The sequence below is a fragment of the Sceloporus occidentalis genome, unplaced genomic scaffold (genome assembly GCF_023333645.1).
Source record: "Sceloporus occidentalis isolate IW3139 unplaced genomic scaffold, rSceOcc1.0.p SCAF_4, whole genome shotgun sequence".
NCBI classification, from domain to species: Eukaryota; Metazoa; Chordata; class Lepidosauria; order Squamata; family Phrynosomatidae; genus Sceloporus; species Sceloporus occidentalis.
Genome location: NW_028316984.1, coordinates 40,208,209 through 40,225,507, shown reverse-complemented (window position 1 = coordinate 40,225,507; position 17,299 = coordinate 40,208,209). Strand labels below are relative to the sequence as shown.

General features: G+C 40.2%; 1 protein-coding gene across 2 annotated transcripts in view; it reads right to left on the bottom strand.

Moving 5' to 3' along the window:
* Positions 1-17,299, bottom strand: part of STK39 (serine/threonine kinase 39) — a 157,909-nt gene that overhangs the window by 37,645 nt on the left and 102,965 nt on the right. For both annotated transcript variants that reach the window (XM_089519815.1, XM_089519816.1), the window contains exons 11-14: positions 4,794-4,916; positions 4,401-4,433; positions 1,613-1,675; positions 816-883 (exon numbers count right to left, since the gene is read on the bottom strand). In XM_089519815.1, coding sequence (XP_089375941.1) covers positions 816-883; positions 1,613-1,675; positions 4,401-4,433; positions 4,794-4,916 — 287 coding nt within the window. The remainder of the gene's footprint in view (positions 1-815; positions 884-1,612; positions 1,676-4,400; positions 4,434-4,793; positions 4,917-17,299) is intronic.

Genomic DNA, 17,299 nt, shown 5'->3' with positions numbered 1-17,299 from the left:
GTGGTTAACTACAATTAATCTCCAATCCCAAGAAGCTACTCCTTTCTAGATGTCTAATCAAAGGGGGGGGGGGGGGGGGAAAGAGGCAGATCAACTCTGGTGACTTTTCCGTTTTTCAAGTTATTTTAGGCTAGGTCAGAGTTAAAACTAGGATAGAATTGCATGAGAAACATGTTAAGTCAGCTCTGTGAAAATTAATTAGGCCTCTGAAAAACTTTCTAGTTAAGAAGCAATTAATAGGCTACAAATTCATTTCCTTAAAAATGGAAATTAACTTTTGTCAACTTCCAACAAACTATGAAGTCTGACACTGTTATTTGTATCATTTTCTAAAAGGCTAAAGGTTCTTTGAAAATATATCAGTCATTTCTATCCCCTCAGCGGTTGATCAAACCTGCCCAGTAAAAATGTTCTGAGCAGGCAAGTTGTAATACAGCCACAGTTTATTTCCGTCAGAGGTTGACTGCTGAAGTGTGAAAGAAACTCATTAAAAATCTCTCACTGTGATCCAGCAATGGAATGAAAAAGGAGGGGGGGGGGAAGAGAAAATACCTAATGAAGGGTACCTTTAGCCTGAAGCAACATTCATATTCGGTATTCATTTTTTCTACTTTCCCTTACTCCTATTTTACTAAGCAATTAAAAGAGAGCAATTAGTCATAGGAGCACCATTCATATTGGTCATACTGGGAGAATGACTGTGTTGACACTTATTTTTTACTAACATTATAAAAGTTTAATGAAGAGAATAATGGATACACAGGTCTGACCATATTGGAGCAAAATATGAAAAATAAATAGATGGATCTTCCTACCTTAGTCTTAAAACAAGATTCACAGCACATGGAACTTCACCATATTCACTGCTAACAGTAGGCTGAGTCTGTTTTTTTGAAAAAAGAGGGGATGGGTGACCCAGAATATATTTGTGAAAGGTTCAGTATATTATTCATAAAGATAGTTTCATGTTATAAATTAAGGTGGAACCCATTTTTAAGGTACTTATTCCATTTGACTGTGAATGGGGCAACCATTAGTTTTACAGAGAAAACCCTAACACAATGACAGAGAATTTAGCAAAGAACAATTAAACTCAAGATATTAAAATGGTATTGAATAAGCAAACAACAGGCACAACTAATTTGTCTATTGCCCAGATTAGTCCGACAAACTGAGAATTGGGGGGGGGGGGGAGCTGTTGTCTTAGAACATGCAACTTAACATAGTGACACTTACCCTGCTGAGCCTTAAACGTAAGGAGACACCAAGGAAAGCACACAGTTTCTCCAGCACGTGAAACATAAAATTAGCTGAAGAAGTACTATAGCTACAGCAACTTGTATGAGGACCCTAATCTACATTTGTCTGGAGCCCAATACCCACATCTCACTGGTTGCTATCTGAATCGACTGATCATCCAGTGAATATTGGACAGAAAATTGTCTTACGACACAATCCTGGGAGAATATGCCAACTGGGATGGCGAGGAAATGATCCTGAGACCTCTTCACCATATGCCATCCTGGATGGATGTTGTCAGTCACACCAATTTGACTGACCCATAGATCCCCTCTTCTAACCCATATACACATAGCTTTAATAGACAAAGTACCTGAGAACCCTTTATAGACAGATTCTGTATTTGATCGGGGATGTTGCAGGAATTCATGGAAATCTGTTTAAAAGATTTGGAAACTCTTTTTAAAACATGAAACACGTATATATTAATACATCAACATCACATAAGTAAAGAGAAGTGGGGAAAACCCATTAGTAGTTTATACCAAATGGTGTCCCTCTGGTTAAACAAGGCTCTTTTATTTCCCAAAGGCTTTCAGAAGTGGAAACACAAAGGCTCCATCTGCATGACAGAAATAGTCCAGTTTCACACCTCTTTAACTGCCTTGGCTCAGTGCTATGGAATCCTGGGAATTGTGTTTGTTGTGGCACCAGAGCTCTAACAGAGAAGGCTAAATATCTCACAAAACTATAGTTCCCAGAATTCCATAGCATTGAGCCATGGCAGTTAAAGTGGTGTCAAGCTGGATTGTTTCTGCAATCTGGAAGCAGCGAAAGAGAACCAGTTTTCTAAATTTCCCTTTTCTCCTGCAAAATTCTAAAAAAAACCCTCCCATACCCACTGGACCAAAATGTAGAGAGGGAAAGAAGATCAGTAAAAAAGTAATATTTCAATCAATCAATCAATCAATCAATCATTTTATTATGGTCACAGACCAGCACAAAAGAAGAAGAAAATTTTTTACCATGAGGTAAAATCTGACAAGGTAACATAAAATACAAAAAAGTAATATTTTGATTTGTTAAAAATTGATTTTTATATTAGGTTAGCAACTAGTTTGAAATTTTACAGGTTGCAAATCATTCTGGAGATAATTAAAATAATTGGCACATAAAGTACAGTGGTCCCTTCTTTTACGCGGGGGATCCGTTCCACACACCCCTGGGTAAAAGAAATTCCATGTATGCTTGAGCTCCATTAGAAGTAATGGGGCTCATGCTCACGGTTGCGCAGCAGTGTGCACACACCACGGGCATGCATGCCATTAATCCTTCTGGCACGCAGCGCCACTTCTTCCCTCGCTGCTTTCAGCATATGATGCAGGGGCACTGTATAAATAAATTTAAGCTCAATTTAGGTTCAAAACACACTGCATAAATAGTTTTTTGTGGGTTTTTTGGGCTATGTGGCCATGTTCTAGAAGAGTTTCTTCCCGACGTTTCGCCAGCATCTGTGGCTGGCATCTTCAGAGGATGCTTACCTGGAAAAAGTTGGGTATATATATATACTGTGTGAGCCTGGGAATGCAGGAGTGATTAAATAATCCAGTTTGAGACTGCTTTAACTGGCATGGCTCAGTGCTAGGGAATTTTGGGAACTGTAGTTTTGAGAGATACAGTGCGCCCTCGCCTTAGGCAGGGAATCCATTCCAGACCCCCCCACATAAGACAAATTCTGCGTAAGATCAAGACACATTCGTTTGAATGGGGTGCATCCCCACAGCACGCACTGGGCTGCACCCCATTCACCAATTAGGCTTGCCGTATGCGTGACCTCAAGCCACATATGGTAAGCCTGCACATGGCGCGGGCGTGCTGTATTTAGCCTTCTCTGTCAGAGAGCTCTGGGGTCACAATAAACTACAGTTCCCAGGATTCCCTAGCATTGAGCCAGGGCAGTTAAAGCAGTCTCAAACCAGATTATTTATGCAGTGTGTTTTAGACTTTAATAGCATTGTATTAAGTATCAACAAGATTATAGCAACTTCTCTGTTTAATTTACCATGTTAGTTTTTCAAAACATTTTCATGAAAACAACAGTTGTTTACTGAAATCTACACCTTGTCTTAATTTTTTACTAGCTGTACCCGGCCAAGCGTTGCTGTGGCTCAGTCCGGTTAAATGGAAAAGAAGGAAAAGAGAAAGTGCACGTTTCTGAAATATAGTTGTCCCTCCATATTTGTTAGGGTTAGGGGAACAAGACCCCCGTGAATATGGAAAAAATGCAAATAAGAAAAACACTGTTTTTACCTGAGAGGACACCTCTCTAGGAATCTCTAGGTCCTCCAGTGCAACTCTGTGGTCAATGGCCAACATACACTGACCATAGAATGGCACTGGAGTAGCTACAAACGGTCTTTCAGTGCAACTTTTAGTTAAAGTTGACCACAGAGTTGCACTGGAGGACCTAGACAGTCCTAGAGAGAACATATTAATGAAATCCGTGAATAATCAAATCCGCAAATATCAAAGCCGCAAATATGGAGGGATGACTGTATTTAATTTCACAATGCTTGTGGGTATACAATATTTTTTGTTGTTCCACTGTCTGTGTAGATATAGAGATTGTCTGATTTGCCGACTCTAGAACACGCAACATATAATTGTCTATGTGAGAAGCAATTCGTGTCTAGATCAGCTCTTGCTGCTGTATCCTGTCCTCCAAGGCCCATTTGCCGGCCTCTCAGTGTCCCAAAGGGACCCTCAGGAGCCGGCATACTCCGGAGGACAACATATTATTACCTGTCACAGGTGTGACATCTATATAATAGTAGGTATATGAAAACATAGTAGGTATATAAAAACATAGTAGGGATATTAAAAGATACATGTATTCAAATGGAACGTTGTGTCAAAATTTCAAAGCAATCAGTGAAGAACTTTCGGAGATTTAACATTTTGAATAAATGAACATTTACATTTTTATTTATATAGAAGATAGAAGATAGATATTCTGTTTCAGTGCTGTAGATGAGAAAAGCAAACCTAGAACTACAAACTATTAAAAAGTGCTGAATAATTTGCTCAACTTCATCTTTATTACAGATGAATTATTAAACCCACCCACTTAAAACATAAGAGAAATAAATGCTTCTATTTACCTCAGCATTCTCTTCTTCTTTAACCCTTCGTGACTGGAAGACAAGCATTTATAGTTACTAATTGTAGTTTGTGTCAGAATAAAGATGAAATTTGTGAGGCACTACATTGGGCTCTCCACATTTGCTGGGGTTAGGGGCACAGTACTCCCATGAAAACCACTCTTTTATTAACCTGAGAGACCACCTCTCTGGGAATCCCTAGATCCTATAGCACAACTCTGTGGTCAACATCTGCCATATGATGACCACAGAATTGCTCTGGACGACCTACAAATGCATAAACAAGTGTTCTCCCTAGGAATTAATCAAATCCACAAAGGTCAAAGGTGCAAATGTGGGGGCCAACTGTATAGCCATTACATTACTGAAGCATTCATAATTTCCAAAAATCACCTTTTCTTGGGAAAAAGCAGCTTTACCCTCTTCACTTTTCTCATCCAGTTCATCATCACTCCACTCCCAGTCCCCATCTTCTGTCTTGTGGAGATGGCCACTGGAACCAGGTACTCTTCTGACCTAGCAAAAAGATAAGAACAAAATAATTTTCCCCAATTGCATTTTTCATCTAAAGTTCTGTTTTTCTTCCTTTGATCAATACCTGACCAGAGAGTGAACAGCATGAGCCCCGGAACGGGTTGGGTGTGGATGAGTTGGGGGCCTCAATCCCTTCCTGGTATCAGGATAGGGAGCTGAGCCCCATCCCACCCCTGAATGATCAGGCAAAATTGGATCACCAAGACTCTGGTGTAGTTAAGCCCCCTCAAGAAATTTAAATTGAAAGTGTATTAAATGATAATTATTTTCCTACTGCTTTCATGATGATGATGATGATGATAATAATAATACTTTTATTTCTATCCTGCTTTTTGTTAAAACAATCAAAGTGGCTTGGTACTCATATTGTTACCTGTTTCAGTTGGATGATGATTACAATTATGACAATGATAATTATTCTAATGTAATGTGTAGTGTTTTCTTAGGCAAGGAATAATCAAAAGTGGTTTTGCCAGTTCCTTCCTTTGAAATATAGCCTATGAAATTTATGGGATCTCCATGAGTTGACAACTTGAAAGCACATACACATACAAAGTTGCTTTCATTGTGTGTGTGTGTGTGTGTGTGTGTGTGTGAAAACATTCCTATTAGTAGTCAAAATTAATAACAACTTGCCTGCTTGCTAATGTTGAGCCTCCTTCCTTAAAAGCAGTTCCAGGGGCCCTGATGAAAAGTATTTACTTTTAACATTTATATTCTGCAATGCTTATTCAAATAAACCAAGGATCACAACATTACTGTAGTCTTGTACTGTAGAATGCAGCCTAGATACCAAAGCAGAACTTGAGAATTTTCTCCATCAGCTTCTGAGAATAAGGTACCAATCATCAACATTATCAAGAAAGGCTCCTATCAAAAATTCAAGAAAACCAAACTTGTGCCCCTTCCTTACAAGAATAGTCAATATCTTCGAAATAACCTATGAAGTCTTTAAAATAAATACTGTTGGACCTCCTTATTCACAGATTCTTTGTTCATGGATTCTACCATTCAAAGCTTGAAAATATTAAAAAATATATGAATTCCAAAGAGCAAACTTTGATTTTGCTTTTTATAAAAGGGGCACTATTTTAGTGTGCCATTGTATTCAATGAGACTTAAGTATCCATGGTATCGATGGGGGGGGGGGTCCCCCTGGAACCAAATTCTGGAGAATTTCAAGGGCTGACTGTGCTTACCTGGTTGTCTGGGCCAGTAGGAACTGCCTCCCAACTGCCCTGTAGACCTTCCCCTCAAAGGCCTCATACAGATGGGCCACTGTCAGGCCAATTGGGGGGGGGGGGTGAGGCAATAATGCACACCCTCAAATCACTCTGAGGCCATGCAGAGGCTGGACAGGGGCCACTAAACATGGCCCAAACCCACAAAACTACTGGTTTCTTGCTGCTCCTTTTCCTGGCCCATTCAGAACTGTGGCAGCAGGTGTCCTGCAACATCTGGTTTCCAGGGTCCCACAGTGGTCCCGGGGCCATCAGGGAGGGAACGGCCTCTGGCCGCTTCTTCAGCCCCGTCTGTTTCACCCCACTATCACACATGTTCAATACATGCTGGCACTTGCTTTTATGTTATACCAGAAGCCAACTCTGTGTATACAAACAATTTGTCATTGTGTATAGCCCACTCACTGTTACACTGACTCACAAATTTGTGCATTCCCTTGTTAAGTTTCCTTTCCCCAGGTCATTCCTAAGCTGAAAAACTGAAAGATTATCATTCAAAGACATAGCCCTGTTTGTCTGGATCAGTATGCAAGGCGTTCTTGGAGCAGTTTTGAGACTGAGAGAAAAAGGTTGGCAGCATATGCTTTAAATCCACTTCATCAGATGTACTAAATGAAGTGCCTAGGAATAGACCTTTATAGCTACAAATGAGCTGATATGCTGTGTGAACAGCAATAGAAATGCAAACCTTGTGAGTATGGTGATGAAGTGACAAATTCAGTTTTAAGTGTCATCTTTTGAAGTGTCTTCTTAGGCAGAAAGGATTGGATTCTCTGCTTCTAGCTACACCAGTTTTCAGAGCTAAGAGAAGTGAACCCTAGCTAAATGTGCTCCTATTACAGTGGAGAGCACAATGTCAGCAATGATTTATTGGTGTCTGGGTTCTGAAAATGAGCAAGGATATTCTAAAAAATATTATATTATATTATATTTTCAAATCAGGATTTTAGCTTTCCAGACAGATCTATTAGTGGTGGCCTGAATTGCTATCTATCAGAAATCATGGAACAGTTAAAATAGGTCAAACCACAATGAGGCTGGAATGCCGTACTTTTGGCTTTCTACACTCTCCTCTTCTATGAGCAATATCTGTCACTCAGCTATCTGTAAATTCAGCTATTCAGTTATGGATCCAAGTCACACAGATAGATCCTGCAACCAGATGCAGTGCTTCATATGATGTGGGGAAATGGTAATTCTTTTTCCCCAGAGACTGGTACTCTATTTGTGTCCACTGCCTACAGCTGTTTCTTCCTTTTATGGAGGTTCTCTAGAGACCAGTGGCTGGACTAGGACTAGCTCATGGACTGGCACCAGTTCATGGACTACCATTTTGATAACCACAGATTTAAAACACTTCTCCAGGTTCCAGGTACAAATCTCTCTCTCTCTCTCTCTCTCTCTCTCTCTCAATCTCTCTCAAATTGTACTTTCCATAGAGGAATTTAAGGCAACATAAGACAATACATTAAATAAACATATCTGTGGGTGTTGTTCTTTTAATGTCAGCTACAGGTCTGCTTTTAAGAGGTTCTTTTTCTCTATGGCCATGTCTGCAATGCACTTGTTAACTGCCCGCAAGTCAATCTCAAATCATGGCGACCTTATGGATGCGACATCTCCAAGACCCCCTGTCCTCCACTGTTCTGCTTAATTCCTGCAACCCCATACTCATGACTTCCTTAATAGAGTCCATCCATCTGGTATGTGGCCTTCCCCTCTTCCTACTTCCCTCCCCCTATCCCAGCATTATTTTCTTTTCCAATGAGTCCTTCCTTCTCATGATGTGCCTGAAGTATAACAACCTCAGTTTGGTCATCTTGGCTTCCAGGGAGGTTTCCGACTTGATCTGCTCTAGGACCCACTTGTTTGTCCTTTTGGCTGTCCATGGGATTCTCAGCACTCTTCTCCAGCACCACATCTCAAATGAATGGATTTTCTTTCTATCATTTTTGTTCCAGTTGTTCCAGTAGTTGTTCCAGGTCTGTGAGGTTTTCTGCTAGTACTATGGTGTCATCTGCATATCTTAGATTGTTGATGTTCCTTCCTCCTTTTCTAACTCCTCCTTCCTCTGTGTCCAAGCCTGCTTTTTGTTATATGTTCTGCATCCAGGTTGAACAGATAGGGTGAAAGGATACAGCCTTGTCTGACCCCTTTGCCAATTGGGAATCATTCTGTTTCTCTGTCTTCTATTCTGAAAGTAGCCTCTTGTCCTGAGTACAGATTCCTCATCAGGACAATGCACTTACAGCAACTTTAATGAGGAGGCAGCTTGCAGTAGGGAGAGCAAATGTTCATCAGGAAGAAACACAGGGTGAGAGGGTCAGCCTTCAACTGTGATCTGGATTATGGCTGTTTAATTATTATTTTAAGGGCATGCTGATGTATACAATTGTGTATTTAATCATGTATCATCTTAAGTCTGGCTCTTTCCCCCTTTCTTATTATGGGGAAAAGAGAGAGAAAGAATTCAGGCTAAAGCATTTCTCACTGTCCTTTTTATCATCTAGATATTAAACATCTGGACAAAAATAACATTTCAAACTCCACTTTTGTTTGCCCCTTCCACAATACTATTTGCAACTCAGACAGAATTTTTATAGGTAGAGGAGAAATGAGGATGGGAACATACTGACAATGCAAGAGACTAACAAAAAGCCTGTTTTAAAGTATGTTGACCTTCCCAGTCAAGTTTATATCTTTGTATCATTAAAAATATATTTATGCATGTTAGACAAGTATCTGAGCAACACACTGCTGGCTGGGCAAACTCATGAAAAGATGCTCCGAACCAATACAATATACCCTACGTGTTTAATTAAATCTAAAAATGCATTCTGACATCAAAGTACAGTTCCAGTATCTTATTGGCTTTCTGTCCATTATGAGAAAGTCCTGCTTGATTAGAAAAGGGTAGGTGGAGAGTTCACTGAGCCTCCTGACAAAAAATCTCCAAATTTTCAAGATGATTAAGAACCCTGCTCAATAACCAGCAGGTGCACAAGGACACCACATCTCCTTCCTCCACAACTAAATAAAACTGAAGTTGCCAAAGGCTTACTGAGAAACTCATCCAGGAAGAGGTGGAATGAAATAAAGCATGACATGGTAATAAAAATGGTACATGGTACCACTACAGTGCTAAATATTCTTGTTGTTGCATACCTTCAAGTCATTTCTGATTTATGGTAACCCTAAGGCAAAACCTATCATGGGGTTTTCTTGGCAAGATTTGTTCAGAGGGGCTTTTGTCTTTGCTTATTCTAGCATAATAATTAAAAATTATAACAAGTGTGAGATGAGGCTATGAGTGCCCCAGCCCACTACTTCACAGTGAAATAATGGTCCCCTGGTGTGTGGGGACTGTTACTTTTCAGGGACGTAGCCAAGGGGGGGATCTTGGGGTCCGAACCCCCCCTTCCATTAGAAAAATGAATGGTGTGTGCTGCTGCTCTGCCGCACCCAAGCCCCATTATAATGGTAGCACTTAGTCTGGACCCCCCCTTCCTAAAATCCTGGCTACGTCCCTGACTGTTTTGCAGTGTGCCAGGAACTGGCATCATATTTGTGCCACTGACTACAATTGTTTCTTTCCTTCTTGGGAATTTGTCAAGGACCAGTAGCCAATGTCTCAAGGTTTGGTACTAGTCCCGGGACCACCACTACACAGGCATTTTTCCTCCTCCAGAACTATGAACTAGAACTCATGGACTTTAACTGTTTTAGGATTTGCATACCATATTTTAAACAAGTATCTCAATTTAGTCAACCAAAATGAGCAAAATCCAGTGCACAGTGTTTGCTAGTAAATATGAAGCTAACAAATCAACACCAAATAACATCTCTGAAGTGCTACCTGTCACTCATCTCCACTTCATACCAACTTCTGACCCTCAATACTACTGGTTTCTGAAACAAAAAATTTGTAGCTTCTTACCCGCTGCTTGCAGTATCAGAGTTTAGTGAAAGTTACTTTCTTAAGTTATAGCACCCACTCCTGGTCATGCTGGCCCCAAGATTCTGGGAGCTACAGTCCAAAATGTAACTTTTTCCGAGCTCTGAATATGGCAATAACAGCATGAATAATTCCATTTATAAAACAGATAGCATTTCTGTTTACAGAAGTATGATTTCATTTTTTCCCCAGCACAAGGTCAGCTTTTCTTTACCTTTGGGCATAACCAGGGGAGTAACAAAAGGGCCAAAAACACATTTTAAGTGGGAGATCTGAAGAACAAAAGCTCATTTATTCTTTCAAAAGCTGACCTGAGGTCACATCTGAAGAGTTTGAGGTTTAAAGGTGGGAATGTACAATATTATTTGTATGCATGAATATGCTTCTAGCCTATGTTTATAGCAAAGATGCTCTTTAAATGTTATTCCACCAGCACATTGGGTGATTGCCATGTTTTTAGATAAGGTTATACTGTACAAATAACGTGAGATAGAAAAAGAAAAATGAAAAAAGTGGGGGGGGGGGAATGTGGCATCACACATGCAAAGATCAAGACCAATGTGTGCCAATGTCTTGATCTTTGCATGTGTAGAATTTAGATCAGGGTTGGACAAAGTATGCCCTCCATATGTTGGACTGCAAGCTCAGTAGACAGTGTAGTCAAAGTTAAGATATGCTGGGAGTTGCACTCCAACAACAACTGAAGAGCCCCACTCTGCCCACCACTGAATTATAATGTTAATCAGGAAGACATAGGTTCAAATCCTTTCTTAAAAATTGATTTTTATTGTATATTTTAAATTTGATGTAACTGTCTACCCATTTCCCTTTTCCCTTGATGGACATAGGTTCAAATCCTGTGTGAATCACAAAGCTCACAACATAGCCTTGAGCCAATCAACTAACCAACCTCTCTCTCTCTCTCTTTTGCTTTCAGCCTAACCTTTTTGTGTAGATAAGAAAAGGAAGAAGAAAGAGGGGTGTATGCAGGGTTGTTGTTTTTTAACAGACAGAAGTTGGGAATGAAAAATATAAAATAATATGAAACACCCTCTCCTTGAAGGCCTGAGTGGCACCAAAATTGCTGCTCACTGGGCCCCAAGTAAAAACATGGCTCTTCGTGAAAATTTATAAAAACCTTCCAATGCAATTGTTGTTTTTTTTAATTATGCTAACCCCACAACTTGTCTTTTAATTTATTAATCATCTAATATGTTTTTAATCTTTTAAAATTGTTTTCATTATTTTTACTGTTTTAAATTTGTTAGATTGGTTTTATTGTACACTGTCCTGAGACCATCAGACAACAAGTGGGATATAAATATTTAAATAATTAAATGGGTTGACATTCTTGAAGATGAGGAGGAGAAAGAGAGAAAAAGTATTAATAAAGTTGCAGAACAATGCTTTTAAAATATTCTGGGACTTTCTTCCTCTCATCCAAGAATAGATTAAGAAGCTGACAGGTCCTAACAGAGTTGGAAACCACTGAAAAAATATATGAGACCGAAGAAAATGAAGATATTGGGGGGGGGGGGTCATTGAGGTATTCACACATCCTCCTCACACAGGGAGCTAGTCTCCTCTATTATCACCATTGAACATTTGAAGGTTATAAATTAAGGATATATGCACTTCTTCAATCCTGCTGCCAGCTCCACCCCAACACTTCACAAATCACCAATGCCATTTTTAAAAGGTGTGTGTGTGTTGTGTCTCTTCAAGTCATTTTCAACTTATGGTGATCTTAAGGAAAAACTACCATGGGGTTTTCTTGGCATCTGTTCAGAGGAGGTTTGCCATTGCCTTCCCCTGAGGCTGAGAGTATGTGCCCAAGGTCACCCACTGGGTTTCATGGCAGAGCGGGGATTCGAACTCTAGTCTCCAGAATATTATGTACACTCTCACCTCTTATCAGGCAGAAAGGCAATGTATGTTAAATAGACAGAATCAAAATGCTGTCAACACTCCCCTTTTCTCTCCTTCTCTTCTTCCTCCTTCAAACTGGGGATCGGTGAGAAAAATGTGTCATTTTCACTTTCTCCCTAATTCAGAGTTCTTAATCCTCAGGTTCTTTCTGTCCTGAATGTAATGGAAACTGATTAATCCCACAAAACACAAACTAATGTGTGCATATGCTCCACAGAAATTCAATAGGTACAACTATTTCCAGCATGGGGAGAACTCGGCCTCCCATATGGCTGTTATAGATGAGGAACTTTTTTAAAAAGAAAAAAGGGGAGGAAAAAAGAGGGAGATTACAACTTTATTTCCGTACTAAAATGGTTGAATACACTGGGATCTAAGCATGCACTTTAAAAACTTAAGCATTCAAATCCATGGATGGATGCACCAGTCAGTTTTAGTTTTCCCCACACTTGATTTCTCAATATCACAAGTTCATTTTATCCCAAATATGAAGGCATTTGTAAATTTGGGTAAATTCCTATCAAAACTGAGCTGATCTTCTCACCCACTCCAGTTCTAAATGGTACTACTACAGGATGGCAAAAGAGTGATCTGTAAGTAGATGACATTCTCCTGAAAAGATGCCTAGAGCCTCCATGGCAACTACAGTACAGCCATAAGACCAAGGAAAGGGCAGCAATGATTGAGGGCAGCTGGAAGAAGGGGGAAAGCAACAGTAGTACCATTATGGCTCTGTTGAGGATGGTGTGGCATAGGGCCTGAAAAAATGTGGAGCCACACCTGGAAAATCACCGCCCTTTCTGTCCTCTTGCTTTAAGCAGGGTGACCAGATGTCCTAACCGCAAAGGAATACAAGACACTGCAAAATATAGACCATTCAGGAAAAATGTAGGACATTACAAAATTAAACCTAAAAACACTCATAGAAATGTAAATTCATATTGCTTGGTCATGCTCAAAATGGAGGACATTTTGAAATTCTTCCTGGACAGAAAGTTGAAATATAGGACATGTCTAAGAAAAGGAGGATGTCTTTATTCTTGGTTTTAAGGAATCTGTGGCACTGGAAATTGAGTACTTGTTGTGTCATACAGGTTGAGCATCCTTAATCTGAAGTAATCCATATTCGCTAAGGTTAGGGCCACAGGACCCCCATGAAAGTGGAAAACCCACAAAAAAACCCACTTTTTTTTTTTTACTTGAGAGAACACCTCTCTAGGAATCTCTAGGTCCTCTGGGGCAATTCTGTGGTCAAGATCTGCCAGATGTTGACTATGAAATTGTGCTGGAGGACCTACAAATGCCTAGAGAAGAGTTTTCTCTAGGGTGCTCCAGCCTGACTTTTGGCAGATGTTGACCAGAGAGTCATGCTGGAGGACCTAGAGATTCCTAGAGAAAAGATATTTATCAAATCAGTGAGTAATCAAAGCCACAAAAGTCAAAGCCGCCAATGTGGAGGGGCCAACTATATTCCAAAATCCGAAACTTTCTGAGCACTGATATGGTGCCACAAGTGGAAAATTCCACACCTGACCTCATGTAGCAGTGCACAAAATCAATAAAAATACTGTATAAAATTACCTTCAAGCTATATGTATAAGGCATATATGAAACTTAAATAAATTACATGTTTAGACTTGGGTCCCACCTCCAAGATACTTTTTTGTACTAATGTTTTTAACTGTTATATTGTATTTTTTAACTTGTATTGGCATGTTTTAATATTTTTTGTAAGCCGCCCTGATCATACCTATGGAAGGGCGGGGTAGAAATAAAATTTATTATTTATTATTATTTATTATACCCCATTATGTAAATGCAAATATTCCACAATCCCTCCTCCCCAATGAAATCCAAAAAAATAAATAATAAATAAAACTTATTTTTATCCCGTTTTTCTGTGATGAGACAATCAAAGCGGCTCACAACATATTAAAATATCCATATTTACAAAATTATGTCCCAAATTCCCCCCCCCTTAAAACAGGATTAAACGTGTTACAATTAAAATATCTATTAAAAACACAATACAAAATACAACGAGGACAGAGCGGTAGGCTAATACATGATGTGGGGGGCAGTCATTCTGTAGCTGGGCACTTTTATTCAGGAAAGGCCTGCCAGAAGAGATCCGTCTTGACAGCTTTTTTAAAGCTGTCTAAGCTGGCAATTTGACGGATCTCGTCCAGCAGGCCATCCCATAATTTGGGAGCAATTGCAGAGAAGGCCTTCTGGGAGGTAGCAGTTAGTTTGGCTTTTAAAAGCTGCAATAGATTCCTCCCAGAAGACCTGAGGGTGCAGGGAGGATTATATGGGAGAAGGCGATCCCTCAAATAGGTTGGACCCAAGCCATGTAGGGCTTTAAAGGTTATAACCAACACCTTGTACTGTGCCCGGACACTAATAGGCAGCAAGTGAAGAAATTTTAGGATGGGTGTTATTCGGTCACTCCTAGTTTTTCTGGCGACCAGCCTGGCTGCCATATTTTGCACTAGTTGAAGTTTTCGGACTAGGCACAAGGGTAGCCCCATGTAGAGTGCATTACAGAAATCAAGTTGTGAAGTTACCAGTGAATGTACAACAGTTTCTAGGTTCTTTACTTCCAGGAAAGGGTGCAGCTGCCATATCAGCCGGAGCTGATAGCAGGCGCTCCTGATCGTCGCATTCACTTGGTTCGTCATGTGAAGCGACGGATTTAGGAGTACCCCCAGAGTGCGAACACAGTCCTTTGTAGAGAGCGTGACCCCATCTAGGACTGGAGGTTGCAACCCTATACCTGGTTTGGGGGCCCCTACTGTAAGTACCTCCGTTTTGTCTGGATTCAGCTTGAGTTTGTTTTTCCTCATCCAGCCCATTACCACTTCAAGACACTGATTGAGGGGAGAAATGCCATCTGTTGTCATAGCTGGTGATCGGGACATGGAGAAATATATTTGCGTGTCATCAGCATACTGATAACTCCCTGCCCCATGTCTGCGAATGATTTCTCCCAGCGGCTTCATATAAATGTTTAATCGCATCGGGGACAGTATGGCACCTTGAGGGATGCCACATTTAAGCTTCTAGTCCCATGGATTTTGGATAAGGGATATTCAACCTGTATCATGTACCAAACCAAGCACTATAATTAACACTACAATTAACAGAAGAGAGGAGAATGACAAGGAAAGGAACAGAACTACTATTTTTTGGTCCTATTGTCTTTCAGCAACAAAAAGCTGCTGTCACCATGAAAGGCAAACTTCTTTGTAACTTTAACAATTAAAACAAAGGGGACTTTCACTCTTATAAAAGACACACTTCACACATGTTAAGAGGGCATCCTCCACATGATGCAAAACAACAAACAGGTATTTTAAAAAAAGAATTTGAACAGCTGACATTTAGACTGTAACTAACTGAAAAGCAGTTTGGCATATCCTAATTGCCAACAGAAAACTGTTTGCATGGGGAAGGCAGGCGGGGGAGAATTAACAAGTGACTGCCAACAGAACCACAGCTGTGGAAGAAGACAATATGAATGTCAGCTGGAACAAAGAGGCTGGACAGATTAGGGGTTGGTGGAGGATTCGATACTGATAAGTGGCAAAAAGCAACTTAAACCATATAATTAACGTAAAATTCAGATCTGTAGGCGCTTTACCCCAAACCCCACCACTGCCCATACTCTGGCTACAAGTCAAACAATTTGTATTTCACAAGCTGCCAGACATTTTGTACCAAAGATCACTATTAAAGAACTCTTAATTGGTTGGTTCTGCTAGTACAAAAGGAAGACAATAATTTGGGGCAACAAGTACAATGGCATATAGCCTCATCTGGATGTCTACAACCATCTCTGAAGGATCAGTGTTAGGACTAAGTGGCAGGTTGCAAACTAACCTTGTCTCAAATGAAGCAGAGTCCCAAGATGGCAGACTCCGCAATATGCCCCAAGAGGCACCAAACACAACAAAATGCATACAATATTATGTTTGTTCACATGCTTTTTATTGCAAGCAGGCCACTCTATCTCTGCTGTTGTACTGATACATAGGGGTCTCAGCCTTGGATGAACATCATTGTTCCTTTTGCTTGTCAATTACTATATATTCTTGACTGTAAGTCGACCTCATGTATAAGCTGAGGCCAAAGTTATGGATTTTTATATAATCTGTGTATAAGTTGAGGAGAAAACCTAGTGGCATGTAACAAAGAATGCAAAGGATGAAGGAAAGGAAAATGATGCCAAAGCACACTGCTATTTTCCCACCCAGATGGGAAAGGCCAGACGTGGCACCACCATGGATTAAAACAGAGAGGAGGGGTGTTTCTTTTAGTGCTTCTTTTAGTTTCCTCCGGGATGGACTAAGCTCTCGCCTTTTGCCACTCTACTCAGAGAAGGGGATGATTGCTTTTTTGATAAGAGGTAAGATACAGTACTAACAGTACAGTGGTACCCCGGGTTACGAAATTAATTTGTTCCGCCGCCGCTTTCGTAACCCGGAAACTTTCGCTAGCCGAAAAGCCCTTAGGCGCTAATAGCGAAAGCCGCGATTCCGTGTGAAATCGCGCCGAAAAGCACCAAATTTTTCTTCGTAACCCGAAATAACCTTCGTAACCCGGAAAAATGTTTTTCAATGGATTTTTTTCGTAACCCGGAAATTTCGTAAGGCGGCGCATTCGTATCCCGGGGTACCACTGTAGTTACATTGACCCATGGATAAGTGGACCCGAGTCAATTTTTTTGACTAAAATTTCTAGACATATACATGAGTATTTACAGTAAGCCTGCTGTAGGTCTTTCAACACTTACTCACCAAACCTTTATCACGTTTCTCACAAAAAAATGGGGCATGGGGGCATAGGTTCTTAAGATCTGTTTTTCTTAATTTGATATTGGGGCTTATACTGCCTCAATTCAGCAACACATTATGAGATACCAAGCTACGTTTGTCCCAGTTCCACTACATATGAAACAGCCATTTCCCCCCATATCATAATGTACCTCTTCAGCCAATGTGCAGAATATTCACTCCCCTCTCTCCAATTGTCAGGTAAATAAAATATAGTGTGTGGTATAATGGTTTGAGCATTGGACTATGGCTGCATCCATACTGCAAAAATAATCCATTTTGACACTACTTTAACTGTCATGGCTCAATACTATGAGATTCTGGGAACTGTACTTTGTTCTCACCCCAGAGCTTTCTGACAGAAAAAGCTAAATGTTTCACACAACTACAGTTCCCAGAATTACA